This window comes from Falco naumanni, chromosome 6 (genome assembly GCF_017639655.2).
Source record: "Falco naumanni isolate bFalNau1 chromosome 6, bFalNau1.pat, whole genome shotgun sequence".
Taxonomy (NCBI): Eukaryota; Metazoa; Chordata; class Aves; order Falconiformes; family Falconidae; genus Falco; species Falco naumanni.
In genome coordinates this window covers 88603146-88630748 of record NC_054059.1, presented here as the reverse complement: position 1 = coordinate 88630748, position 27603 = coordinate 88603146, and the positions used below count along the sequence as shown (strand labels likewise).

The 27603-nt window shown below is 46.6% G+C and overlaps 1 protein-coding gene across 5 annotated transcripts in view; it reads left to right on the top strand.

The window, feature by feature from the left end:
* Positions 1 to 27603, top strand: part of MEIS1 (Meis homeobox 1) — a 110280-nt gene that overhangs the window by 73868 nt on the left and 8809 nt on the right. For all 5 annotated transcript variants that reach the window (XM_040598460.1, XM_040598461.1, XM_040598458.1 and 2 more), the window contains one exon: positions 12782 to 12858. In XM_040598460.1, the coding sequence (XP_040454394.1) occupies positions 12782 to 12858 (77 nt within the window). The remainder of the gene's footprint in view (positions 1 to 12781; positions 12859 to 27603) is intronic.

Below are 27603 nucleotides of genomic sequence, written 5' to 3'. Positions count from 1 at the left end.
TGTTTCTGATTATCTTAGGAATTAACTGACATAAAAACGATAGCAGAGTTAGCATCTTTTTTTTTTTTCAGCATCTCTTTTTTTAGCATCTTTTTTGTGTCTCTCTTCTTCTGGATGTCAACAGACTCTTCAAGGCAGCCTGCTGTAGATAAAGTAGTGACATTGTGATCCCTCTTGTCCCCTCCCAGCCAAAATCCCACAAATGGTGCCTTTCAATATTCTTTTATAACAAGTCTTGGTAGAGCTAGCGCCTTTGTCACGGTATTGCTAGAGCCGGGCTCTGCCGCACGAGTAGCTGTTCAGAGGAGGGAGAAGCAGACGGAAAACAATTACAGGGGCCTCTGACTCCGGAGTCAGTTCTACTTTCTGAAAGTAGGGCTAAACATCGTGTTTGTAATGTCTCCCGTATAGTTTGGCTCTGCATAAAATGCTATAAAATAGGACCCTGGAGAACATCTATTATCACATTTTGGTTAACATCACAGGTTTTAAAAATCCCAGTTGCACTGAAGCCATGAAATAAAGCTTTCATCTGTAAAGATCTAGTTTCTCTTTGTTATTAAAATAAATGAAGCCGTTAAACAAAGTATATGCATATAGTAGTCAAGTTCATAATTTCGTATCATCAAAATGATAAACTTGACTTTTTTTTAATTGCAGCAGTCATCTTAGAAAGGTTCGTGTATAGAATAAGATCCAATGTGCCTGGTTGCTCTTTCTTACTTTGTTACTTGCTAGTAGTGAGATTTTTTTGGTCTTTAGCTTTCATTTAGGTCTTTCTAAGAGAAATGTAGACTTGTGGTCAGAAAGGAGGGGGAAGCGAAGAGGGGGATTTTGAGCTTGGTATTGGAAAAATTAATTGATTATACATTACTATCCTTGGGAATTATTAATGATTGTTGCATCATAAAAGTGCTGAAAGCAACGTGCCATCTCAATCTTTTGCTTCCGAACACGTTGATTGTCTCTTTTATGGTGACATCTGTGGAGGCATCCGCACGTGCCTGGTGCTTGATGTGTTCGGACCTCGAAGGAGACCAGGCAGGAGACGATGGAGGGGATGCTCAAGCTGGGGATGGGGTGGCCACTGTCTTCTTGTAGCTGAAGAAGCAAGTAGAATTTGGATTCTTCTTCGTTGGGTTTTTGAAGAGCCCCTTCCAAAAACCCCTGTCCTGGCCTCACCTATCCATCATCCTGTGGAAGATGCCCTCAAAGATGAGGACGTATCCTTCAGGCAGCCCAGGCTTTGGCTGAGAGCACTGCGGCTATCACCATCTCTGGAGGTACGGAGGCGCGGGCAGGGGTGCCATTTCACGGCACGTCCCCCCAGCATCGGCCCTGGGAAGTGCCTCGCTCCCCGAATATTCCCACTGAAACACCCAGTTGGGTCCCTCCAGCCCTCCATGAGGGAGGACCCAGCTCGGTCTTCAGAGGTGTTTGAAAGCCCGTTTCATCAGTGGGGAGCTGCGCTGACGTTTCCAGGGGAGAAGGTTGGTTTTTATGGGGGAGCCCCCTCGGCCCGAGCAGGTGGCCAAGAGGGAAGAGTCATGTCCTAGAGCCCATCCAGGCCTTTTCAATGATTTTTTTTGTAAGGACGGGAATCAATATGTAGTGAACTTGTGGGTAAATGCGTGTTAATTTAGGATTGGATCTGGAGACTGGGGGGAGAATCGGGACGTGCTTTTCCCCAGCCCTCCGGAGATCTAAGCGGCCCTTCTTTTGGTGCGTGTCCTTGCGCATATAAATGTCATCCTGGGAACGCATGTCTGTTTTATTCTTAAATTCATTAGCATTATCAGCTGGGTTCCTTTGCGAAGTAGGGTAAATAATTAATTAGAGCACTCGTTTTCTTTTGGAGACTTCTTAATTCATCTCTTGGAGTTGATTTTTAGCCCCGGCTGGTCAGAAAGTCTGTATTTGCGCTTGGGTCTGCTCCCTGAAGCCAGTCAAAGGGATTTGGCGCGCTAAATGGGTGTGGATAAATGAATTCTCTAGTCAGAAAGCAGAATTGCTTAGTCAAGTTGACCAAGTTAAAACTTGGCCGTATTATTCGTATATGTGATCTCGCTGAACTTGGGCTATTTTAGCAGAAGGGAACTCGCTAGAGCTAAGGAACAAAGAAGGTAATTTATGAGGGACTCTCGTTTTAAAGGTAAAAATAATGGAGAGTGAAGGTAGGGGGATGTAAAAGCTGGGATGGCTAAAAGGCGAGCCCCTGGAATCGCTTGCTTGGTGGTGGGAAGCAGAGCCCAGCTCCAGCTCAGGTAAATTGCATTTGAATTTCAACCTCAGATCCGTATGCGCTCCTCTTTGGCAGATGTTGAATTGATAATGCCTGTGTGTTAAAGAATTCTGATTGTTTCTTTTGCCACCTTCGCAGCTTATGAAAATGCAAGTAGACCTGCCTAATGAATATTAATAAGAGTGATGACTGGATAACATATAAGCCCATGGCTCTTTGGAGCTTGGATGGGGTTAGTTGGAGGATTGTTGTGGCTGGGAATTTACATGCTTTTTAAGAATAAACTTCCCGAATGCTTTTATATTCTCTTTAAAAGCTGGTGTTTGTTAACAGCAGCATGCTCATGCATGTACGGGGGTTTTTTTCCCCCCCTTTCCCTCTCTAGATATCTAGTGAGATTAATACTGCAGATGGGATGTCCATGTCTTTGAAAACAAGGCAATTTATTAGATGAGGAAAGAGGCCCCATCTCTTAAATTTACTTCAGCCCAGGGTTAATTGTGTCAACAATAACAGTTGATTTTATTTCCCCCGTTTATTTCTGCTGTTCCCTGCACCCCATTCTCCCAGGCAGCCGTGGCAGTTGTCAGCAGGGCAGGGAAACAATGCTGATGAATTCTGGATCTCCAAGCATCCTGCCAGGCTTCAGAGTATGTCCCGTGCCGTTAGGTAGTAGGGCAGCTCGTTAGGCCCATCAAGGCGGACCTCACACATGGCTGTATAATGGCAGGGGACGGTTGTGGGGTGGCGGGGGGAAGGGAGGGCTCCCTGCAGCCGGAGCCACCTCCTCGGAGCTCCCGGGGAAGCCAGCGTGGTGGCGGGGCTCGGCAGTGACATCGGTGGCTTCCCTTTCTCCGGAGCAATCCTCTCCGGATCTTCGTTTACTTGCTTGTAAAAATCCCCGTTACCAACTGGCTGCCGGTGTCGCAGGTCCCATTTGCTCTGCCCTCCTTCCCGTCGGACCCCGCTCCCAAAGGCTGCTAATTATGCAAAAAAACAAGGCGCCTTTTTTAATAACTTCCTGCTCATTGAGAGCGGCAGAGGCAGGCTTGAAAAGGAGAGCTCGAGTGGTTCCAAACTCTAAAGGCAGATAGGATCAGGGGGATGTGTATTTATTCCAAACGAGCCCCCCACCTCGCGAGCAGGGAGCCGTGAAGGCTGTGCCGCAGGGTGCTGGGTCGGGGCATCCCTCGGTGCTCGCAAGTGATGCAGCCGTGACAGGGGGTGGTACCTGCTCCAGGTCTGCAGCTGCTCTTGGAGGCTTTCCTGGAGGATTTAATGAAGATTCAGTGATTAAGGTGCCTCTGCATCGGCCTTGCTGCTGAATATGTAGCAAGACTTACTCTGCGTTCACTTTACGAGTGAACTTATTCCTTCCAAAGCTCCAGCACAGGAGGAAAGCCCCCAGCTTCAAAACAGACTTCAAAACAGACACACAGCGATGCAGCATGTTTCCCCTTTTGCAAAAGGCTTTTTCTTTCCCTTCCCTTGTCATGACAAAAAGGCTTGATTTTTTTTATTTTTTTTTTTTTTAGCCAATATAAGGGGAGAGGTAAGAGGGGGAGAGTCATTAAAATGTAGTTCTTTCAATTATGCCCCATTATTTGTCATCTTTATTGCTTTTCTATAGTTTTCATGGCACCTTTAATAGTATGCCTGGTCAGAAAAGGTGAGCTGGAATGTGAACGCACTTGGCTGCCGCCGCTGTCAATGCCTACGAGCTGTGCTCAAATCCCCGTCCCTGTAGATTTTAATGTCCCCACAGACTGCTGGCAGCCTGCTTCCAGCTGTGGCAGGCATGATGCAGTGAATTGCTTTTGAATGTTCTTTACTCAAATAGGCAGTAATTACAAGCTTAAAGAGGTTTAGTGGTCCAGTAAACTACATAATCACCCCTGAATTAGCCTGGGCTCATCAGTTGCAGTCCAGCAACCTCAAGACTGCTGTTTGTATGCAGGCTTTATCACGTAGCAACCTGAGCAGCAGGTGTGGAACAGCAAGAATCCCCCATAAACACAACTGTCTACTGGGGACAATGATCTCTAATGAGATGAGGCTACAGCATCACTGTAATTTAAGTGGGAAAATTAACGCCAGAGAATGCGCACTACTTCCAAGAGTCTTTGCTTCTTCAGAGAGGGGCGGTGTTCTGCTGGCTTGGGTTTTTTAGGTTTTTTTTTCTTTTCCCTCCTCATGTTTTTCCACACCCCCTCTCCCAGATCTGTAAATGCGCCTTTTTTTTTTATTTTTTTATGAAGAACACATTGTGGTTTTGCTTATAAGTTGAGTGGGCTTTATTCTTTTACAAGGATATGTTGTGAATATTTAATGGTGGACGGGGCATCTGTTCAAGGACTTTCCATGCCAACAAAGCGGCGTTGCAAAATAGCAGCTTTATCTTTTCATTTCCTTCCTCAGTGGTGTGTTTTGTTTTGGGTGGGTTTTTTTTTTCCAAATAGAAAATGCTCAAATGTAAAAACCCGTCTCATCTTGGCGCTGAAGGTTGGCACCTCGACACGGCGGTTGCCTTGAACTCTCTTTGCATGACTTGCTTGGTCCCTCCGTGAGAAAAGGTGGCCAGGCTTGTGACAGGACGCTTCCCAAATGGCTTGGTGGCTGCTCCCAAGGGTGCTGCCACCCCAGGAAACCTGCCTAAAGCTCCCGCTCTCTCCTAAAGCCTGCGGCTGGCATCAGGGACCTGGCTGCATACAGCACCACCCCCCCCGCCGTCACCCTGGGCGCTGTGGGGGAGCTTCTATCCCCTGCTCACAGACGGGGCTCCCGAGGGACCCCAGGCACCTGAGAGGGGGAGCAGAAAGCACAAATGAGAGCTTTCAGCTTAGCTCTGTGGGATTACAGCCGCCAGCGCCAGTGTTCCCCAGCGATTGCTGAGCTGCTCCCAAGCCCGCCTGTTTAGAAAGTCATCTGAGGTAGATAAGGGCAGTGACTTACTGCTGAGAAAAGGCTGCTGCCTCCGAGATACTTACCTGGGCTAATCTGTCTTAGGCCAGCCCTAAAAACAACAGCAGCACTTTTACGGGGTTATCAGGTACTCAGGATTTCCTTTAGTGTGCCGGGGACAGGGGTGTTTTTTCCTCCTTCCCCAAAGCCGCTCTCCCAGGAAAGGCTGGGGTCCAGCTACCTGCCAGCCCACGGCCGCCTGGGAAAGGTGCTGGCTTCGCTGCAGAGCCGGCGGTCAGGGATGTGCATTTTAGCTGTAACGTGGTTGCAAGTCGGCTGGTGCATTTCCTGGGTTCCTTCCGTGTCGCTGGGATGTGATATTTCATTGTTTCGGCCGTGTGCTGCGCTGAAGAGCGCTTTGCTGATCTTTTGGATGCCATTTTTCTTTTAATTACCTTGCCCTTTGTTACTTTGAGGCTGTGGCAAGACAAAAGAATAATAACAATAGTAGTAATAATAGTAATAGTAATAGCAATAGCAGTAGCAGTAGTAATAGTAAGTAATCGTAAGTAATGGTGATGGTAATGGTAATAGTATAGTAATAGTAATAGTAATAGTAATAGACAGGGCAGAGGATGGGAATGCGCATCGCTCGTGTCACATGAGCACAGATAATCTTGATGCTAGAGCAAAACATCCTTCTGAAGTGCTTCAAGAGAAGTTGTCCTGTATGTGCAAGCACCGTGCGTGTGTTTCTGCATGCACCCGCAGACAGGTGCTAAAGGAATGTTGCAGGCGGGAACAGTGCCACTCAGTTACCCAGGGACGGCGTGGGAGTGTCTGCGGAGACTCAGCTTAGGCTGGGAAGCGGTAGGAGCCAGAGTAAGCTCCAAACACTGAGGTCTATCAGGGTGTCTCCAAAAGGAAATAGCAGAAGCACCATTGCTTGGACTAGCTGCAGCTCAACTGGAAAAGGCAGTGGGTAATAATATATGGTATGGAAGGAATAATATTGTAGCAGCCAGGGGATGGATTAGATGAGTTAAAAGGTTTTTCCATTTTCTGACTTCTGTAATATCCTGTGCAAGGGATGATCTGAACTTCTTTTCCTTAATGAGCGCTCACATTATGAGTAATTTGATGGGGCCACCAGAGAAGTATTGGCAGCACATCCCAAGCCATACCATGTCTCTCCATCAGCCTTGGAAAGGATATTTATGTTAGCGAGTGCCAAAACTTGTTCTCAGACAACTCTTGCAAGAAAATTATTTACAAAAGGGCAAACGGGGGAAAAAAAGAGAAGCACAGAGCAATTTCCCCTCCCCCCCCCCCAGCATAACTTCTTCATTAAAGTGTTGCTGTCGCCAGTACTCTTCCCCTCCTCTTAAGTCCTCACAAATGAAACATCTCTTTCAGCCCTCTGCCTGCAAAACCGATGGTATTTGGTTTTTTATATAAACCCAACTCCTCTTTAATCAGGTTGCGCCGTGAACATGCGTCCCCATGTTGTAACTCCTGGGTTATTGGATCTGTATTTTACACCCGGTGTTTGCCTCAGGAGAGTGGGATTCTGCCTCCTTTCCTCACCTTTTATTTTTTGGCAGGGTTGCCCAAGCAGCCTGCAAAACCCTTTTGTAAGGGCAGGGCTAGGCAGCGCCTCAGAGCCCCAGCTCCCAGGGATGGGCTGATGCAGCAATGGAGCGGCGGCGCCCGGCCTCACCGGAGGGATGCAGGGATGCAGCATCTCGTCACATTGCATCCTTCGATGCATTTTTAACGTTACAAGACCGAGCACGCCTGTTGATTTTGCATTCATAGTTTGCAGTTCAATAGCTCTGGCAGCAGGAGGATTTATTAACAGTAATGCTATGAAAAAAATCTGACTGCGGGGATATTAAACTATTATAGTAAGTTGAAGAAATATTTTCTTTTGAAAGAGGAAAAGGCTGGCTTTGTCTGCGGCATGACCGTGTCATATGGACCGCGTTTTCTTGCTGCGCTGAAAAAGCAACGAGGAGTTTTAAATGCCAAAGCTCGCTCACACTTCAACAGCATTATCAGGCTGACTCAGTGCTCTCAGCCAAGAAAAGGCTGTGCAAACTTTGCACGGGCTTTTTACCTCCCGGCCTCGTAGATGCATTTCTAATAAAACAGCTTCCCTTTCGGTGTTTAGTGTTTCCTCCAACGTGCAAGGCAGTCCCGTGGGATAAACAGGATCGAGTTTGCAGCTTCCGAGTTGATTCCCGCCCCCCCCTACCCCAGCAGGTCACCTCGACTTGGCAACTTTTTACAGCCTTGCCTGCATATAAAGCAGGTCGCAGGAGCGGTCTATAAACCCACCGGTGCAGCCTGCGGAACAGGCGAGGGGGCTCCACGCTGCCTTTTATCGCTCCCGCTAAATCCGCCGGTGGCCGAGGAAGAAAGCAGGTTGCGATCTGTGGCTTCATGAAGAGCGATCCAGCCATTTTTTTGGGCTACTTTGCAAAGGCAGGAACTCCCGTTATTCTTTCGGAGGCCGGCATGTGTGAGGATCCAGGACTCGACTGCTATAAATTCAGGCTCTGTTCTTAGACTACACCATGCCCCGCTTTTGTGATGCAAATGGCAGGCACAAAGTGTCCCTTTGATAATGTGCAGTCAGGGGACAAAAAAAGCATTCACTGCAACAGTAAAACTAATTCATAAAGCTGAGAGACAATAGGAAGGCATTATGGATATTAAAAAAAATAATGAGAATTTCTCGTAGATCAACTTGATCACTAATGTGAAGAGTTCAAATGCAAGCCGGGGGGAGGGAGGGGCAGGGGAGGGATGCAAACGCTGCACCGCTGCCGTAGCGAACCCTCCACATCTCTGGGTAAAGCACGGATTTAGGGTTCGGCATAAAACCGCTGTGAGTTTATCCGTGGAGGGCTGGACCTCGGGCTTTATTCTGGTGACCGAGTGAGGTGTAGGCTGGGTGGCTCATCAGGAACAAGGAAGTGATAGCGTTGTGGTTTTTTCTTTTTATTTTGAGGTTAGAAGATGGGTAATAGACACTCCTGAGGGCATGAGTTTTGGGGAGGGGGCCGTTTCTCTTCGCCACCTACCATAGTTTAGCTCAAGGTCACCTCGCCTCGGTGTGTTACGCTGAGCTCTGGGGGAGGCAGAGGGCTGGAGGAAGGGGATGAAAGGACTTCCGAAATGGTTCTCCCGGCATGGGCAGCCAGGCGACGGCACTGCCGCGATAAGGGCGACACTGGACGCTTGCCATGACATCCTTACAGCGTAATGTGCCACCTTTTGCTTGAGGGTGGCTCCTGCCCCTGTGCTGTGGCAGGGCTGGTGCCCAGGCACCAGGAGCAGTGTGTAACCTGGGGCTGGGAAGGAACAGGTTTGCCTCCCATCATCCAGCAGGATTATTTTCCTATTTTTCTGCCACCATCATGATGCGCTGGTGGGCAAGGCGGAGAGAAGGGGGGTGTTACTGATAGCGGGGTTACAGATAAGATAAGGTCTGTCGCTGTCCTGGCATCCAGCATTTGCAGCCTAGGGTGGAACGTTTGAGGGAAGGAGTTCGTTCAGACAAGGGGTATCATTAAGAGACAAACTTGGACGCTTTCCATCTGTGTCTGCTGGAGGCTTTACCCATTGGCTGTAGTCAAAGGTGGTAAGAAAAAAAAAAAAGAAGTCTTATTGTTTGTTTTGCTAAAATGATCTCGGCCGCCTTAAAAAGGGGCTGTTATTAGGACTGCTGCTCTCTAAATACAATTCATAAAACAGTGACGAGAGAATATGATGGAAAGTTACATTTTTCTCTCTGTCACTTTGAATTCTTTGTTACTGCTAAAACGACTGCTCTGACTCATATTTTGCATAGTTATTTTTACCTTTTCAAATGTTCCTTAACTGTTCATACTACCCTGGGCAAATCCCCCAGGGATAATTTTCATTTGCATGCAGACTTTGATGGTGTTATTAAGCAATCACTTTCTGTACTAAGTCATTATTAAAAGTAATACCACAGAGCCTCAAAAACACATTAATGGTGCCAAACAATCCGCATTTCAGCGCTAGATTTATGGAAGGGAAAAAGCGCTAGGTCTCATACCATTTGGTGGATGCTGCTCTGTAGTGCTGTAGCAGCAGCAGGCATGATCAGAAAATATTGGAGCCAGATTCAGAGTCCTTATCTCTTGTCAGCCTTATTCTTTCAAATGTGGTGGGTTTATTTTTTTGTGTGTGGGGTTTTTTTTGTTTTGTTTTTTTTTTTAACCTGCCTGCTTCCTACTTTTTTTTCCCTTTGGATTTGCCCTTTTCCTTTGGCCTTGGCAAGAAAGCCTGTCTGTAGTCTTCCAGTATGCACAGGCTGGGCTGGTTCTGGGAAGGAGGGTCAGCCTTTCCATCTGTAATCACCGTTTTATGGCTTTCACTGGAGGTGTTAATGCAGATCAAATGGAAAACACTCCAGCCAGAGCGTTACAGCCTCTCGCGCTGCCCCGCGCACGGTCCCAATCGTTAATTCTGATTATAAGACCTAAAGGTAATTCTGTTTGCTCTCCTAATGCATTGCAGCTCTCCCGGTGGTCCAGCATCTCTTTTCTTCAATTCCCATCTTGATCAATTGTTTGCAAATAATTAAGCTTTTAAGAGATAATGGTAGGAGCTAATGTACACAACAAAGTGAAGGTCTCAAGTCACTGTTTATTGAACAGTGGTACAATTTGCTTTGATATCCCGAAGTGATCCAGAGTGAGAGGTGGACTTGCCAACCAGAGTCAGCACAGTCTTTTTGGACGCACACTTCCGTATATATTCATATATCTATATATTTAGATGTTTCATAGAATCGTAGAGTATCTGAAGTTGGAAGGGACCCATAAGGATCATCAAGTCCAAGTCCCTGCTCTTCACGGGCTTACCTAAAACTAAACCATTTGACTTCTATATATATTTATATATGTTTACATATATTTATATATTGTTATGTATATTTTGTACGTACACATGCAAATATAATATACATATATGTGCAAATACATATACACATATCTCTGCGCCTGTGTCTTTATCCCTTTAAACAACCATCAGAAAGCTTTTGGGAGGCACCTGTCGTTCTTGCACGGGTGAAATAAAGACCAACAAGCAACAGTTTCGACTGAATTTCCTATTTCTTGGTAAAATGGCAGTTCTCAGGGTTTCCCCATTTCTCTCTGTTGCAATGTGATGTCTGCCTTTGCCTGTAGCACAGGCCTTCCTAGCCCTGTGGGTGGGAATGCAACAAGGCTTTGAATGTTTTTATAGCAACCTAGCCTGTGGCATGCTGATTCTTTGTCAAGTCATTTTTTTTTTTATTATTTTTTTTTAGCCTACAAAGGAACAACTCGTACAACCCACAGAAAGCTTATATAATAAGGATAGCCAGCATTTAAGATTATTTTAAACCACACCAAATCATAGTTAAAAGCCTGCCGCATTGTGAACCTTTAGCTAAGAGGGATTAGCTACGTGAAGTCCCAGGCTGTCTTGTGATTATGGCAATTACAGATTTATCATGAAATTAAAAGTTTATGCTGTGCTAGGATATGAAGAAAAAAAAAAATAAAATCAGATGACCCTAAAGTTACCACAGTTTGAGGAGTTTGGGGTTTGGGACTTTTAAAGCAATGATTTTTACAGTGACTGTATTATTCTGATGGCTAATTTTATCCAGTCTTGTCTATTTGGAAAAAAGTCCAGAACAATTGAAAATTGCTTAATGGAGACAGAGTTCTCAATTCCAATAGCTAGAGGCTGTCTAGTAATTATTGCTTGCTGCATGAAATTAGACACAGTTTGTTCAATTACTTAAAATTAGATCACATGTAAGGTGGCAAAGTGAAATAAGAAAAAAAAAGAATAATTTTTTCCTCGCTTGATAGCAAAGTAATGAAATGGGAAGTAAACTATACAGATGAGAATGTTACAAATGATTTCTGTAGGGTTTTTTGGTTTTAAGAGAAGCAAAACGTTATGTTCGGATAGATGGACGTAAGTCAAGTACCACTGTTTGTTGTTGATGCGCGTGCATATAAGGCAGACAATGAAATTCATGCTATATTTTCGCATGTGCAAAATGCAAATTACCCATAAAGACAAGAAGTCAAATCCCCTCCCCTGTCCCGTGTCTTTACTTCACAGTTCTGGGGCTCTTTCACGCGCATGCAGAAAACACTGCAGGGTAGTTTACAGGTGTACAGGTTACCTGTGGGCTTACTGTCAAGAAATCAGATTTTTTAAAAGAATGGGAAATTCCCCACCATTCTGGGGTGCAAAACCTGTATCTTTTGGTGGTGATGGCCACGGGCTTTGAGACGGGCGTGCTGGGCCGAGGGAAGTTGCCTGTGTTACAACAAAAATTGCTGTTTGGTAAAGCGAGGTGATGCAGGCGTGGGACATTGCCATTAGATGTCAGATTATGCTGTTTACAAGAATATATAAAATCTGCTAAATAGTTACGATACCAATAAGATTGTGGAATTTTACGAGGTTTTAAATTCTTACGCTTTACAAGGTTTCAGCTTACATCTCATGTAATATTACACCAAAGAGTAGGTCCAAAGAGTATGGGAATGTTTTTTGGGGAAAAAAGGGGATGGGTGTATAACAGCAAATGCTTTGTGACACCCAGCTGCTAAATGGGGTGTTGGGGTAGGTCTAACCAGTTACATCAAATTAGCTTTATTGAAAATGTTACCAAGTACCTTGCAGCAGACCAGGTCTGAATATGATGGGTGTCTGGGTCAGGAGCCAAGCCAGACCCTCAAAACAGGGTTTTTCCTGGGAATTGTTATGTTGGCAATATTTGGCTGTTGCCTTTTTACATGGAGGAAAAGAACAGAAATGCCATTTCTAAATTTCAAACTTGGCTGTGGTTTTTGCTGTTGATTTATTAAGCAGTCGGTATTCAGGCAGAAGCAAATTTTCTGAGAAAGCAATCAAGTTCTCACAAGAAACTTAACTTATGATTGAATTTTAACATTATCTTCAATTAAACCAGTATTTATTTTCTGTCTCTTAGGATTAGTGCAGCACAGCTATGTTAATGTCAGGCAAAAATGTGCTGATCGTTGACCTTGCGTTGGCCTGTGTTCAAAACCGGGGCGTTTGTTTATGTTCAGGATGCTGATCTTATTTGCAAATTATTTTGGGGCACTGGCAAGATTTGTCTTCACTATCTCAGAAAACATCAGTGTGTTTTAGTTTTACAGAGAAGTGCTTTATCGCATTCTTTATTGTTCTGTGAAATGCAGGGGGGGGGGGGCGGGGGGGGAAGGTGATTTGACTCTAATCGGTCATTTGAGACAAGTGCAAAAACTTTCAGCTAATGCAACAAATATCCTTCTTGAGTATCAAGGTACTGCCAGTATCCTGAGCAGTTATTTCTCCACTTCACTAATCTTTATAATTGGCTTGTCTTTTACTGCCATTAATTAAGTGATGTAGTAGCCCATTAATAATTATAAAAGAGTGACACACCTCAGCATTTTCACCTTTCAATAATAGATGTCCCGCTTCTGCTTGTTTTTTTTTCTTCTTTTTCTTAATTTAAGATAAAAAGTAGGCCAAAAAAAAAAGAGCATTGTTTTAAATGTTTATATTTATTTTGGTGTCTTGTAGCACCCTTACCCTTCAGAAGAACAGAAAAAGCAGTTGGCACAAGACACAGGGCTCACTATACTTCAAGTGAACAATTGGTAAGTAATTTTCCTCAGTGTTTCTATGCGGCCGCTGGCACCCTCCGGCTAACGCTTTGCATTTTTGAGGACACACCTCGCCCTTCTCTGCTCCCCCCCCCTCCCCCAGCAGTTTATTGATGCAAAAGGGATGTAGCCGGGTGCGCAGTTTCGGTTACGGGAATGAGGAGGTTTGCTACCACGGAAAAGAAGCCGTGTGTGTTTTCCTGTTGCTTGGGCAGGTTTCGGTGTGTTCCCATCTGGGTACCGGTCCTCCTCCTGACTGTGGATGCGTCTTCTGCCCTAGAAGCCACATCCATGAGGAGGGTGGCGGGCTTGGAAGAGCTTTAGGTGTTGGGTGGAAAGGAGGGGGCAGGTGGGCGCCGTCCCTGTGGAGCGTGTGGTTACGTTGGGATGCTGCCATGCTTGGTTTAATGTTGTTGGGGGGGGGGGGGTGTCTTTTTGACTGACATCCTTCTGCCTCTTTACCAGTTTGTTTTAAAAGTCCAGTTTTTGAAAGTTTGGGTAAACTTTGAGGACAGCCTGGCTGTTTGCTGCTGAAGTATGGTGTGGAGCGGTCTTACTTACTGCAGCTAAGGGGTGCTGGAGCCCCCGATCTGTTTGTGGTAGTGATTTCTTTGAAGGAAAGGGGGATCCGTGGTGTTTCTGCAGTGGATTTTGGGTTGCTAACTGTCTGGGACATGGAGAAGGCAACCGGTGAGAATTCCTGGTGACTGAAGTATAAAAACACAACAGCAAACCCCATAAAAAAAACCCCAAAATCTGATTTATTGCCCTTTGTTACTGCATCGAAATGCAGGTTTCTCCCACTATCCCAGAACAAGTGTCATATTTGAAGTGTATTGCAATCTAATACCTTGTAAAACTAAGTGTATCTAATTAATTGTCCTAATATTTTTAGATTAGTGTTTATGATGGGAAACCTTATCCTCTTTGAAGTAATACCCAGAAAATGGCCAAGGCAAACAGCGAGCCTGCCGGGGAAAGGGGAGGGAGGAATGCCAGTTTGCAGACAAAAGTATTTTTTTTCCCCTACAATAAGTGTCAGAGATTAATATTACTGAAGCTCTGATTACATGGCCTAATCCATTTTAGTGAATAAATTTGCTCTTGATGTCCATTGCACCTACATTAACAAACCCTCCTCTCTTTGAGGGAGTAGGAGCCTATGGGAGAGATTTCAGATATATTAAACCCCATTACAGAAAATGTAATTTCTGTCAATATAATCCCATGTATTCTTCAATTTAGTACTTTAGAGATAACAAGCTACTTACAATATATTTGCCTTTGGAGGATTAATTTACAAAGTGCACTATCTGGGAGACGCAGGCAGGCTCACATAAGCATAGCTTGTAAGGGTTATCAATTTCTGTGACCCCACAGCAGCCCTGGGAGATCAATTTTTTGAAGCCCTTTAAGACACTGAATAAAGGAAAATACCAAATACTTAGTGGGTGTGAAGTATGCTTCCGAGATACTTACTTTAAAATGGAGGAATAAAAGGCACTAAACATAAAATATGTGTTAGAAGGAAATGTAACCCACAGTATTTTGGCTCAGCCAGAAGAAATGACTGTTTCCTTCAGCTTTACGTCCTCCAGCCTTCACCCAGGCGATCCCCTGGGGGATGTGGTTGTCCTTCAGATAGGCACTTTGGCCGGTTGAGAAGCTCCGTGTGTTGGTCAGGGGTCTTTTTTAACCTGAAGCAAGTGTGTGCTGCTCCAGAGGGGCTCGGGAGCGTAGGGTTTGGCACCCGCAGGCACGTCGGCTGAGGATGCTCCACCAAAGACGTTTGTCAGGATGATGGACGTGGGATGCTTTGAACTAAAGCTGGTGGAATTTCTCCCCGAGTGACTTCTCGGGGTGTTTTTCAGTACCCGTCTTGGCTCAGATTTGAGGAGTTTTCACTTTGGCATGGTGTCAGATGTGTTTTTATACGTTCCTTATGTGCAACGAAAAAAAAGCCGGTCAAAATACATTATAAGTGAAGTCTTGTGGATGTAGGGCAGGCTTCCTCTGCTTGAGCTCGTTTGGTAATTCTGCCGTAGTGTTACAATTGTATAAATTATTGAGGCAATCCCCCTTCCCTCCCCAGCCGCATGAAGATTTAACACCGTAGAGACAGTGGCAGCTCGCTTCAATCACGGGTGGTGGGCAGAGATGCCAAGATGTGGTGGCTCAGCCCCTGCTTTTTGTGATGGATGCTGAGAAACCAGGCGGCTGCAGCCGAGCGTGCGGGTTGCGCACAGACACGCGCGTCCTGGGGAAACATCCAGCCACGGGGTGACCAAATCCCAAATACTGGGGGCTGTGGGGCAGCCCTCCCCCAGCCTTTTGCGGAATCCCTTTTCTTCTAAGGCGGTTTGCAGGAGAAGAAACTCTTCTGGCCTAGATTGTTTGCTGCAGGGAAGAGCTAACATCTCGTTTCTGGTGAGCTTTGCCTTAATTCAGCGGGCTCATAAGTCATTCAGCCACGACTTGCAAAAAATTTTGCCTTCCTCCTTAGATTCTTCCAAACTTGTTAACACACATGTACATTTTTGTATTAATGATGAGTCATTGTAAATCACTGTTGCAGAGATTAAATAAAATGCTGAAGGGCAGGCTGGGTGCAGATCAGTCATAAATTATTGGCAGCAACACAGCATGTGGGAATACATGAAATGTGCATGAAAAACATAAACTCATGTCTGGTAGCATGGTCGTTAGCCCAGACTGGGAATGCTGGATTTTCTGGATGGAATTAGAAGTTTGCCACAGAGCAGTCAGTGAAGAGAGCATTTGTTTTCTGCAGATTGAAAGCATTTGAACAATTTTTTTTGTCATATTTTGAATGCCTTTACCGTATGTGCTAGTTGCATACTTCAGTCCTCTGCCATAATGAAAAAAATGGTGCTTTTCACACGCAGCCTGCCCGGTGTTCGGGCTCCCCGGGCTGATGCACACAACTCCCATTGATGGTGGAGGAGTCACAGGAATGGGGTGATGATGTGAGACGTGCCAGAAAATGGATCTGTGGTAGGGCATGTCTTTAAAAATACCACAGTTTTAACTCGACCCTTTTCCTTGGGTAGTTTTTATTTTTTTAAACTAATGAAATAATCCTCACGGAGGATTTTTCTCCCTGCCCGCCCCCCCCCTTTTTTTTTTTTTCTTTTTTCCCCATGTGCGATGATTTTGCTTGGGAATCACCAGCATTTCCTTTTAGGACTGTCCTTTTGTCACAGGCAGTTGTGGGAAGAGAGAGCCCATTCCCTGCTGAAAAAAAAAATAATTAAAAAAAAAATCTAAAAAAAAGATGGCAGGTAGAAAGGTAGCAGAATTCAAGGTGTGGTTGGTCTAAACGAACCCGTGAGGTCCCTGTGCCTCGCTAGTCGTTGAGCCCCTCAGCAGCTCAGGGTTGGAAGCATGGGAACGTGAACTTAGGAGGGATGCTTGTATGGTCTTGACAGTGTTGCTTATATGGACGTGGAAGGGACCAGACCAAGTCCAGGTTAATAAGGTGCTTTTCCCTGGTGATGAAAACAGGGATTGAAATATCCAGGAGGTGCGATCCAATCACTTCGTACCTCAGCTGAGAGCCAGCCAGGCTATATTGAACAATCTATACAGTTTTCTTGTTTACTACATCCCCAGCTGAACCTCTTCCCATTAAGAACTAATGGTAAATAATTACTGCTGGTACTCTACGGAGAAAAGAGAGCAATTCTCATCAGGGGCTACATTATGTGTCAGATGCTTGTTTATGTTTTAGGAAAGTCTAGGTACACACAGATAAATGTCTGTATATTTGTAGAATAATGTGCCTGTATAACTTCCCTCTATGTGCATATCTATATGTGACTCTCTTTAAGCAGAGTTGCATACAACTGCATTAAAATGATCTTTCTTATAAAAAAAAAAAAATTATGTTTGAAAATTCATATCTTTAAAGCTCCAGCCTTTTATTAGATGTTTCCATTCTGCTTTTTCCAAAATACCCTTGTGCTATCTAGGGCATGGACCAGACAATGATGGAGCAGCTAGTCAATATTTTATCTTACCCTCATTCTTCAGTGCCTCGTTTGTTGAGCTGTATTCAAAGCGTGCTTGAAGATGGAATTAATAATTACTGCTGGGCTTTCCTATGGCGCTGGCGGCTGAAATACCCAAGTCCTCCCCTGACCTCTGCTTGCCTGTGTGCATCTGGGGTTGTGGGTCTACATGATGCTTTTGCAGTTACCTTGCAGCGAGAGAGTAGCGTTGTGCTGGTTCACAGGTGATGAGTGAGGCTCGGGAGAGTCCAGGTCCACCACAGCCACTGGTGGTGGGTTGGTCTGGGACGGTGGGATGACTCGAAACAACAGCGTTTCCCACATCTAAGGTCTGACGACCACCAAAACTCCCAAGTTTCAGTGGAAGCTCCAAGTTTGGAGTGTCTCAGTGTCTTACATTGCCAGCCCTCAGCGCTGGGTGTGGAGGAAAGATGTGGAGATCGGTCACTGCTGGTGAAAAGTTTGGGCTTGATGGTTTACTCGGCAGTTCCCGAAGCGCCCAAGGCAGCATCAGAGCTGAATCCTCTTCTCCGGTGCAGTGTTCACCTGCTTCAACCAGGACTGCTTTGCTTTTCTTGCTGCTTGCTGCATTATTTGTTCAACTTTGACGAAGTTTATTTCCTGTAGAAATCAAATTTTCTACATTGTAGAGACTAGCCTGTTGTTAAAACAGACGGGTCGTCACTGGGGCGGCTGAGGCACTGGGCCCTGTTGGAATTTGTGCCATGAGCTGGTAATGGAGCTGTTGGCATATAAAGGAGATTAAAGAATAGGGCGCAAGCAGCTCTAATAATACAGTTTCCTAACTCTTGAGTTCTTGATTTTATGACCTTGGCCTCTTTAAATTTCAACTTTGTGTATAATTTCCTAGGCTTTCAAAAAAAAACCCCAAACCCAACAACCCCCAACCAAACACATGGGAAAAAAACATCGAATAATATACATTTCCTTAATATTTTCCTTGGAGACAGCTGAAGTTATTGTTGCTGAACCTTTATAAAAAAGAAATTTTAAAAGGGCTCCAAGACCAGCCAGGTGATGAGTGTGTGATGGGTTTGCCATAGGAAGAGCAGACCACCCTGCTGTACCTGGCACAGCCAGGACATAGACAAGCAGAAATTCTTTATTACTCTTTCAGCCCCATCACAATTCCCCTCCAGCAGGACATTTTCTCCTGTCTGTTTGCTCGTGGCTGAGGGTGGTGGTGGAGCTTTGCTGCGGGAGGTGCACGGGGCAGGGGATGAAGCTCCGTGCCACAGCACAGGCAGGCAGGGTGGCACAGCGGGGATGGGAGGGTTTTGTACTCCTCCTGGGGGATAGCTCCCCAGCACCCAGCCAGGGGGTCCTTCCCATCTGCTCCTGGTCCTGCCTGGCCTGGCTTGCAGATGGCGGGGTTACAGGTGGAGCAGATGGGGCAGGTGGGGAGGGTACGGATGGGGGGCACGGGGGGAGCTGCTGATGGGGCAGATGGGACATGCAGATGGAGGGATGCAGATGGGGACAGATGCTGATGGGGCAGATGGAGGGGCGCAGGTGAGGGGATGCTGCTGGAGCAGGTGGGGGGATGCAGGTGGGGCAGATGCAGAAAGCCCCTGCCCACCCCTCCGCAGAGGCGCAGGAGGAGGAGGAGCGGCTGTGTGGTTCTCCACCCTGCCACCTCTTGGAAAAACAGTCCCAGGGCCCTGTTTTCCCACTGTGATTCTCTTATCGTAGCGTGCCCGGGATTTGGTGCATCTAAAGCACACCCCACTCTCCCCCAAATCCAAGTGATGTTGTTGTGTGGTGATTCCTGTGTGCTGAGCCCCACATCAGCCCCTTGGAGGGGATGGAAGGTTCCTTCGTGGGGCTGGGCGTTAAGTGTCAGCATCACCTTCGCTCAGTTCCTTTGCTGAGGGCGATCCTCACCCCGTGCAGAAGGCCAGCACATGACCACTGCACCACTTCAGTCCCACTTCAGCACTATTTTTAGGGTGTAAGTGGGGGAGGGAGCACAGCAAAAGCAGGTGCTGGTCCTATATGCAGGGGGTGGGTTTTTACCCCCGCTGCCTACCAAAGCACGGGCTACAATAAAGCAGCCAGATACTCGGTTTGCCACTTTGCAGAGCACGTCGCGTGCAGGGATTTGTAGTCCTAGGCGAGGAAAATACAGGCTTGTTTTCAGATGTATCTATTACTGCTTTTGTTGCAGTAAACAGATTAAAAGAGAAAAGGTCAAGATGCAATTTGAATCTGTGTAAGAACATAACAAATACTTTTCTCAGTAATCAGATACAGTAAATACAAGTACTTATTTACTTGTAAATGTTAAAACATTCACAAATTATCCTCTCAACTTCGGTAATACAAACTTAACCCTCAGATTTTGGAAACTATTTACTTTTCTTCTCTATGTGATTCAAGAATACGTGTGCAGGTGTTATTTAAACACAGTTTTGTTAATGGGGAAGCCATGCGAGAGCAGGAGAAAATAGAAATAAGAAAGAATATATGCTTCAAGTTTAACGAATACATATTGTTTGTTATTCCAGAGTAAAATAAGACAGTAGGTGTTTGCAACATGAAAATCACACGCCCCCAAAAAACCCCACAAAACCCCAGGAAAACTATTAAAAAAAGGATCTTGCTTGGTGAACTGTTGCACCGTTTGAGCAATTCGGAATATGTGTGGTAAATTAGCTGTTCTAAATGTACCATGTGCCGAGCTTTTCAAGCAGATTTTTACATTTATGTTTTCACTAAGTCTTAGCTAATTGTTATGCCTTTCACCTTGAATGCCAATTGTAATAATAATATTACATCTGTAGTCTATTTCTCTGTTCTTAAATTACAGCAATCAGGAATACTCACTAGGTAAAATCCTGTATAGTTACTCATAAGAAAATATTGAAATCAGATGAAAAAATGTTTAGCTTGCATATTGCCTTAGACAGCCCTGGAGAGCTGCCAGGCAGCCAAGGTATTATTAGAAAAGCTGAGCAAATAGCTTACAGGAGGAAGAGTTGTGAATCTAGAGCCATCAGGTGCCATCGTATCACTGGATTTTAGGGTGGTATTTTTTTTCGTTCGGTAAATCCATTTAAAAATGCAGCGCAGTGATGTAAACGTGCGGGGTTTGGTTTCAGCGTGCGGGATGAAGGTGGCGATGCAGCTTGGCACGGAGCACACGCAGATTTCCAAAAAGGGCAGGGGCTCGGAGGAGGTGGATGAAGAGGGGGTTGGGGGAAGGGCTCCCCTTGGCTTCTGGGGCTCTTAAGCTGAAAGAGGGTCAATTTACATCAGGTATAAGGAAGAAATTCTTCACTGTGAGGGTGGCAGGGAGCTGGCCCATGCTGCCCAGAGCAGCTGTGGGTGCCCCATCCCTGGCAGTGTCCAAGGCCAGGCTGGACAGGGCTGGGAGCAACCTGGGATGGGGGGAGGTGTCCCTGCCCAGGGCAGGGGGTTGGAGCTAGATGGTCTTTAAGGTCCCTTCCAACCCAAACCATTCAATGATTCTATGACTTCAAGTGGAGCATAGGAAGGGCTTTTGCCCTGGAGAGCCCAGAGACCCTGGGTTTCTTGCTCAGTCTAGCCTCAGCAGTCTCCTTGCATCCCAAACTGCCCCAAAGCAGGGCTCACCCTGCCCACAAGTGCCAGGGGAGGATATTTCCCCTAACCATCACTCCGACAGCCCCCAGATTCGGGCTGGGGAAAGCCAGCAGAGGAAACACCATTTATTTCAAATGCGGAATCGTTTTGCACAAACTAACAGACTAATTAGTGGCGTCCTGAGCACTGAGCAAGTAGAATAACTGGTGTTATTTTATTCACACAGATGCTTTTTTGAGGGAGAAAGATTGGTTCCCACTGCAGAGCATCGCGTGATGCAAACAGGGTTTACCTGCCAATAGTCTTGACTAACACAAGGTGCTCAGCGCTTGAGCAGTTAATACGCAGCCAAAACCCCCCCTGTTTTCCCTCAGTTCCTCGGGCCTTCCATCCTCTTCTGGGGTATTTTTGTACCTGACGAACTTTTTTTTGTCAGTGCATTAATATTCTGTAACGAATGCGCTGTCAGGTGTCAGGGAAATAAGATGAAACAGCATTGTGCAAACATTCGCCCCTTGCTCTTTTCTCCACTCCTGCCCTAGCTTTGCTCTGCAGGATCAGGGGTCAGAAGGCTTTGTTTGCTACTTTTTGTTTAAAAAGGCTGAGATTCAGGTGTGCACTGTCTCAAAACAAGAGTCTGGCTTTAAAAAAACCCATCCAGGATGCTATTGTATTGTGGAAATGCTGCTTTGTAAGCAAGGGGAGTACTCTGCACCATCTTCTGCAAATACAGTTCTCGGGGCTTGGTTTCTTTTTAGTGCAAGAGATGCTTCTGTCAGGAAAAATACCCTCAATATAAAAAAAAATAATTAATGAAATAAAAATACGTACCCTCAACACACCTAAAAAAAAAAAAAAAGAGGGAAGGGGAGAGTAATGGTTTGTCACTGCTTTGCAAGTCAGGTTTTGGTCTATTCTTGTCATAGCTATCTGAAGTGTGTTTACATATAGTTTGCCTTTCTGGTATTTTGTGCTTGCACAGACCTGATCTCCACCTATTTTGTGTCAACAGTTGCTGAGATTGGTGTAGAGCTATTAACCCTTGCAAACTGAAACACCAGCAGGCGGAGGAAGGTGCCCTCAGAGACCCTCTCTCGCACTTACATCAGGCACTCGCTCCGGGCTGCACCTGCATAAAACAAACCGTCTGGTTAAAAAGTCAGCTTGAAATATTAAAAACGGGGCAGATGTTGCCTCCTTCTTGGCTAAAGCAATTTTCTCTTCTCAAAAATGAAACACAGCCAGAGGCGCAGGGTGAGGACGTGCTTTTGAGGGCGTGTGTTTTGCCCTGCCTGCCCTGCAATGATTTCGGTGTAAATGATGTATGGCTGGCGATGGTAACGAGGCTTCTGCCTTCTCTTTTACTTTTTTGGAAAAAGAAAAGAAACGGCAGCAGATGCTGCTGAAAAAAAATATTACTTCCGCACTTCTTCAGCAAAATCTAGGTCATGTAACAGTTTCACGGGTTGTTATTTTCTCCCCCTGCCCAGGCGCTGTAGTCCTTGTGGCTTTTTTGGCTAATGATAAAGGCAGTAGCTATTGCTCCTTTTTAATTCAGATTTATCCCAGAGATCGCTGACTTCTCACCTGGCTTATAAAGGTGGTTTGTAACATCTGGGGGCTGATCCCTGAGCTTTCTGCATCCCATCTCACAAAATTCTTTTTATCTTTGACATTCCTCTGACCTCGCCCTGTGTATTTTGTTTGCATTGTTTTCTGAGGATGTCTTTTCTGCTGCCCTGAATAAAATGCTGTCAGGAGCAGGATTATAAGCAAAATGAATTACTTCACTTAATGGGAAATTATGTTTAGATAAAGTAGATTACAAAGTAGGTTATTAGTAGTGGTTAGAAAACAATGTTTTGAAGTAGGATGTCTTGGGGGGGAGTTTGTGCAGAAGCATGGGGCTGTTTTTCAGGTTGGCTGTGACTCAGACTTGTATCTTTTGTGGTTGCTGGGGGGGAGAAAAAAGGGAAAAAAAAAAGTCAAACCAGTTTTGCAGGTGCCCACATCAGACGAAATACACCAACATGCTCATGTTTGTTGCCTCGGTAGTGGTGGGGAGGATGCAACCACAGGAATCGCAGCTTCCCTGCTCTGCGCTGAGCGCGTGTCTCAGGGTATGGACTGGAGCGATGTCCAAGGGTATTTCATGGACAAATCACAGGTTTCATGTAGGGGTTCATTATGTTTTTAATTTGGGGGCTGTGGTGGTGTTTTCCCCCAAAGACACTTGTCAGGGCTTTTGGTGTGGCCACCCTGGCTTTGTTTCTCCTTGCCCACGGGCTGGAGGAGCCGGCGTGGGGTGACAGGGTACCGAGTTACTCCGTATTCCTTAAGTGGCCTTCTGGAGGCGAGGAGGGCGAGGGGATCCATCCAGGAGGGAAGACAGATCCTTTCTGGCATCCTTGAGTGAGTGGGAACGCACTTAAACCAGCAGGCAGATGTGGGAGCAGCCTCTTCTGCTTTCGCTTGGGCAGGAGAGCCAGGCAGGGCTTCCATCCCCCACGCCACGTGCGCTACGGGTGGGAGCCAACAGGGAAAAACCTGTTTGTGCAAGGCTCCTCGGCTGATGTAGGAAAAAGCCTTGGATCCCAAAGGAGGACCCCTGCGTTTAGACCACTCGTGTGGCAGGAGGAAGCTCAGAGATCACACGGGCACCTCTCCCAAGCATGTTCTCAGCCATGCCCAGTGTGATCCCTGCCGTCGCGCGGGGCTCGGGTTGTTGGTTTGAAGCCGAAGAGGAGCTGCTGGGTCGCACTGGTGACGTGCGCCGGACAGGACCTGAGCTGCCGAGTCCAGGTGTGCTCTCCTGGAGGTGCAGGTGGCAAGTTGAGGTTCAGACCCTGCTCGGAGCTGGGAGCAAACAGGGAGCTGGGAGCCGCGCACGGGGTCTGGGCTGCTCTCCAAGCCTGCGGAGAGTCTGCGCACCCTCTGCCGCGGGCGGCGGGGGTTTGTGGCATGGTCTGCCCCGTCACCCCATACACCGCTGTCCCAGCGAAGGCAGCGGGCTGTGTGGCACCGGGAGAAACCGTTCTGCAGGGGAAAAGTGGCTGCACAGCACCAGCCCTTGGGCAGGGAGAGCATTTCTGTGGGAGGCACGAGTTTGGCAGTGTGTTGCATACCCAACCATACGGGGCCAATCCTGTCCTGGGCGGGAGCTAGAGCAGCCTTTGTGCTGCTCAACTAGAAGAATCTTGCCATATTCCTTAAAGGCTAATTGTGGCACACGGAGATCAGCGGCATACAGCTGCGCTGGGATTTGGGAGCAGGGAAGAGACGGGAGGTCAGCTCCACTGGCGCTTTGCCATGTAAAGATTTCCCCTTACATCATCTGGCTGCCGAGGGCGAGTTTACATCTGCTTTGCACCCCGAGGGAGTTGCGGTGTCAGGGAATGAGGTTGCTGCGAGCCCTCCCCGGCGCTGCCAGGACCTGCGGCACGGCCTCTGCTCCGGCTCCCTGGCATCGGCGGGAGACACTGGGATGCCAGAGCTGCCTGTTCACCAGAGACTCGCTGAGCTTTTTGGAGTGGGATTTGCAGAGGGGAGGGGTGGAAGAGGAGGAGGAGAGCGTACCAGAAAGGCCAACATCAGCTCGCCCGGGCTGTGGGAGGGCGCTGGAGATGGGCAGAGCAGGAGGTGCATCCCCAGGGAGCCCTTCCCCGGGCACACCGGCTCGTCACTTCTCCTGAGCCAGTTCCTCGCGTGTTTTTCATTCAGAACTAATCAAATAAATACAAATAGGCTTTAGCTCCCCTCCTGCTGCAGAACAGGGACAGTTCTGCAAGACGAGGGAAGCGTCTCCTCCCCAGCTTTCTTCTAGAGAGACCTATCGAGCAACCACTGGCCGTCAGCCCCGCGCAGAGGTGGGGCTGGGGGCAGAGCAGGGCCAGGAGCGTGTGGGACCTCCCTCATGGAAGGCCACCGGCCATCCCTCCGGAGCCACCGCCGGGCTCGCTGCCACCCCGAGGAGGTCACCACAGCCCCGTGGTGTCCCTGGCAGGTGGTGGCCCCCCAGTCTCGCCTGTTTATTTGGAGGCAGGGTGCATCCCACAGTGACCGGGGAGGGACGCGTGGCACGGGGCAGGAGGGGAAGCCGGGCTTGAGGGCTCAGGAGAAGAGCAGGAGGTGACCAAGGGTAGAGCCGTTGGGCCGACCAAAATGTAGGGCATGGCCGGCTCCCTCCAGGAGCGCTTACCTGAGCCCGTCGCCCTGCTTGCTATTTCTGCGCTCGCCCTGCTCGCTGCATTAGCAGGGCTGGCTGGCGAGAGGTTCGATAGCACTCTCCTGCTTGAAAGCAACTTTTCTGAATGCACAACGTGAATCCGTCGGTGGGGTCACATAGTAATGCTTGAAGTCAGAAGCTATTTTTAAAACTAAATTGGAGAACCACACATGGCTCTCATTAGTGCTTTACATCAAATTTGTCAGCTAATTAGTGGTTTTTCATCACTAGTTTTTTGCGTAGTATTTTATTTGTTTTCTCTTCAATATTGTCTTGCGACACCCCCGGCCCTATGTACAGTCCCTGGCGCTGGTGCTGCCGGAGGAGGAAGGAGGGAGAGGAGAGCTTTCAGGAGACCTTCCCGATCCTCCTGACGGGTGGACTGGCTGCGTTTGGAGCATATTCCAATATTACGTGTCTGGAGTGGGCAGTTAGCAGCCCCGTGTACTCTCTTCCCTCCCTACCTCCATTTAGTGTTGTAAATGATGTATTGCAGTCCTAAACTGTCTTCGGTTCGGAGGAGGAGAAGGAGAAACCAAGAAAAGTTGCCAAACATGACTTCATAAGGTTTGACTTTAAATTGAACAAAGTTTCTCGAGTATCTTGGATTTTTTTTTTTTTTTCTTTCTTTACAAATAAAGGGAGCACAGAGAGCATGGATTGCTAATGACTGGTAGTTACGGGTCATTAAGCTCACTAACTGACTTCAGGATCAGAACTTTCTAATAACAGCAGTAAGCACTCTTTTAACATTTATTTCTCATTTTAGGGATGGGGAGATGTGATTACCATTCAGAAGTCTGCCGTTATTTTTTTGGTTCATAATTGCAGAGGGAGCTTGCTACTTTTAAGGCTGTTTTTAAAACACTTGAAAGTACTCGGGGAAATAATTTCTACAGGTTTTTTTTTTTTTTTTTCTTTTCTTTAACTGACTCCTTTAAAAAGCTCTGGAAAACAAATACACAGGAAAATATGAAAATATGTTAAAATAAGGCATAAAGCAGTTACTGAAGTGTAATAATCCCCGTTTATAACACACTTTCCATTTAAATTGTTTTTATTAGAGATAAACCTGTTAAGTGTTGAGGAATTAAGTGCTGAATAGAGAAGGTTGTTTCACTGCTGTATAAATGAAGGATCCGGGTATGCAGCAAAGAGCACGGCTGGTTTTACAAGTGAATTATTTGCCAGTTTGAAGGGCTCTGGTTCCTTTGGCCTCTGTTATAAAAATGATGATTTTTTTGTTGTCAGGGGGGATACTGTTTTTTTCAGAGGGGCAATAGAGAGTTTAGCACCGGGGTTTGTAGGTACCATGGGCTTTCTCGTTGTCTTTACGCCTGGTTTGCTAGAAGGAGCTCAAGGAGAAAATGAGGCAGAGAGATTTTCGGGAATTTCTTGGCACTGATGGTGATACACAGACTTCTTGCGCTTTGGGGCAATATTGAGAGGGAGCAGCCTGCAACTGCAAGTACCAGAAGTCAGTAATGGTGTGAAACTCCCCTCATGTGGGAGGGCTGGGGGGAGAGAAAAATTCATTATACCGCTGAAGTCTCAGCATCTCCTTTGAATTTCATTGAAAGACTGCAAATTGGAAGTCCCCACGATCGCTCTGTGGATTCTTGAGCAAAGGTGACTTTGGAAATTCGTGGCAGCGGAGGAAGGTCTTGTTTTATTCACTCAACAGAAGTGAAATACAAGGGGAAGGGAGAAAGAACAGATCTGTGCAGAAAATGTCACTTGGGCTGTAACCTGAGCCTTCGCGAGCTGTGCCTTTTGGGGGGTTTGGTGACCCTCCGAAACTCCTTGCTCTCTGGCTGCTATTATTGTAGCCAATTTCCAACTAAAATAAGTCTTTTGTCATCACCAGCCTTGCTGCCTCTTGCTGAGAAGAAACAAAACTTGTGCGTGGCAGCGAGGGCGGCCAGGCTGAAGGTCAGGGTGCAGGGGCGGATTGCTGCGTCCCCGGGGCCGGGGCTGGAGCTCGCTCCTGGGACCGGCCGCGCACCAAGTGGGGAGGCTGCCGGTGACCTCTGGAGACAGAGCCCGGGCAAGAAGCCTAAGAGAAAACATCCTAGTAAAATGCAAATTGGAGAAAAGAGGGTTTCCCCCTCCTCTTTACGGTTAGGCAGGTGGAATAGCTGGGGGTTTCTTGCCTTTCGGGACAGGGCGGAAAGCACAGTCTCGTGTATCCGAAAGGGCGAGGAAAAGTTAGCTGGAAAAAAATAATAAATACTTTAAACTTCTGTGTTTGCCCAACTGTTCAGATGTTTCCTCTATGCCAGATCCTTCCCCTTGGGAAAAAAAAAAAAAAAAAGAAAGAAAAAAGGAAAAAAACCCAACCCAGAGCATTGCTCTGCGGAGTGCTCAGCCTTCCTTGGGCTGGGAGATGGGGACAACTCATACCCTGAGGGACCTCATGTTGTTTGTGCCACTATTGATTCTGCTCTGTGGGGGAAAAAAAACCCAAAACAAAAAATCCCTTTCCACATCAGAGCAAAGGTACCAATGCACAGAGCACTGGTAGGGGGAAAAATACTTCATGTCAGTCTCCGAGCCTGTGCATCAGTAAGGCTAGGCGGCTGTCTTAATGATTAAGTTCTGTGCTGAGTCTTTATTTTGATAATACTCCGTCTGAGTAGCACTTAATACGCAAATGATTTTTTAGGTCCTCGTTCCTCTGAACTTTTAAAAATTAGGGTGATTTGCAGTTTCTTTCTCTTAAGATAAGTTAATGTGAACACGTGGGAAAAGGGGCAGCGAGGTTTTTCCTGTTAGCTTTTCTGTTCCATCATTTTTGCCGGTGTTACGTCAGCCTGGAGCTTTGGAAGTTCAGAGTGTGATCGAAAGATCTTGGCCCTTCTATCAAAGGAAAAAACAGAGAGTATGAAGAAATGATCC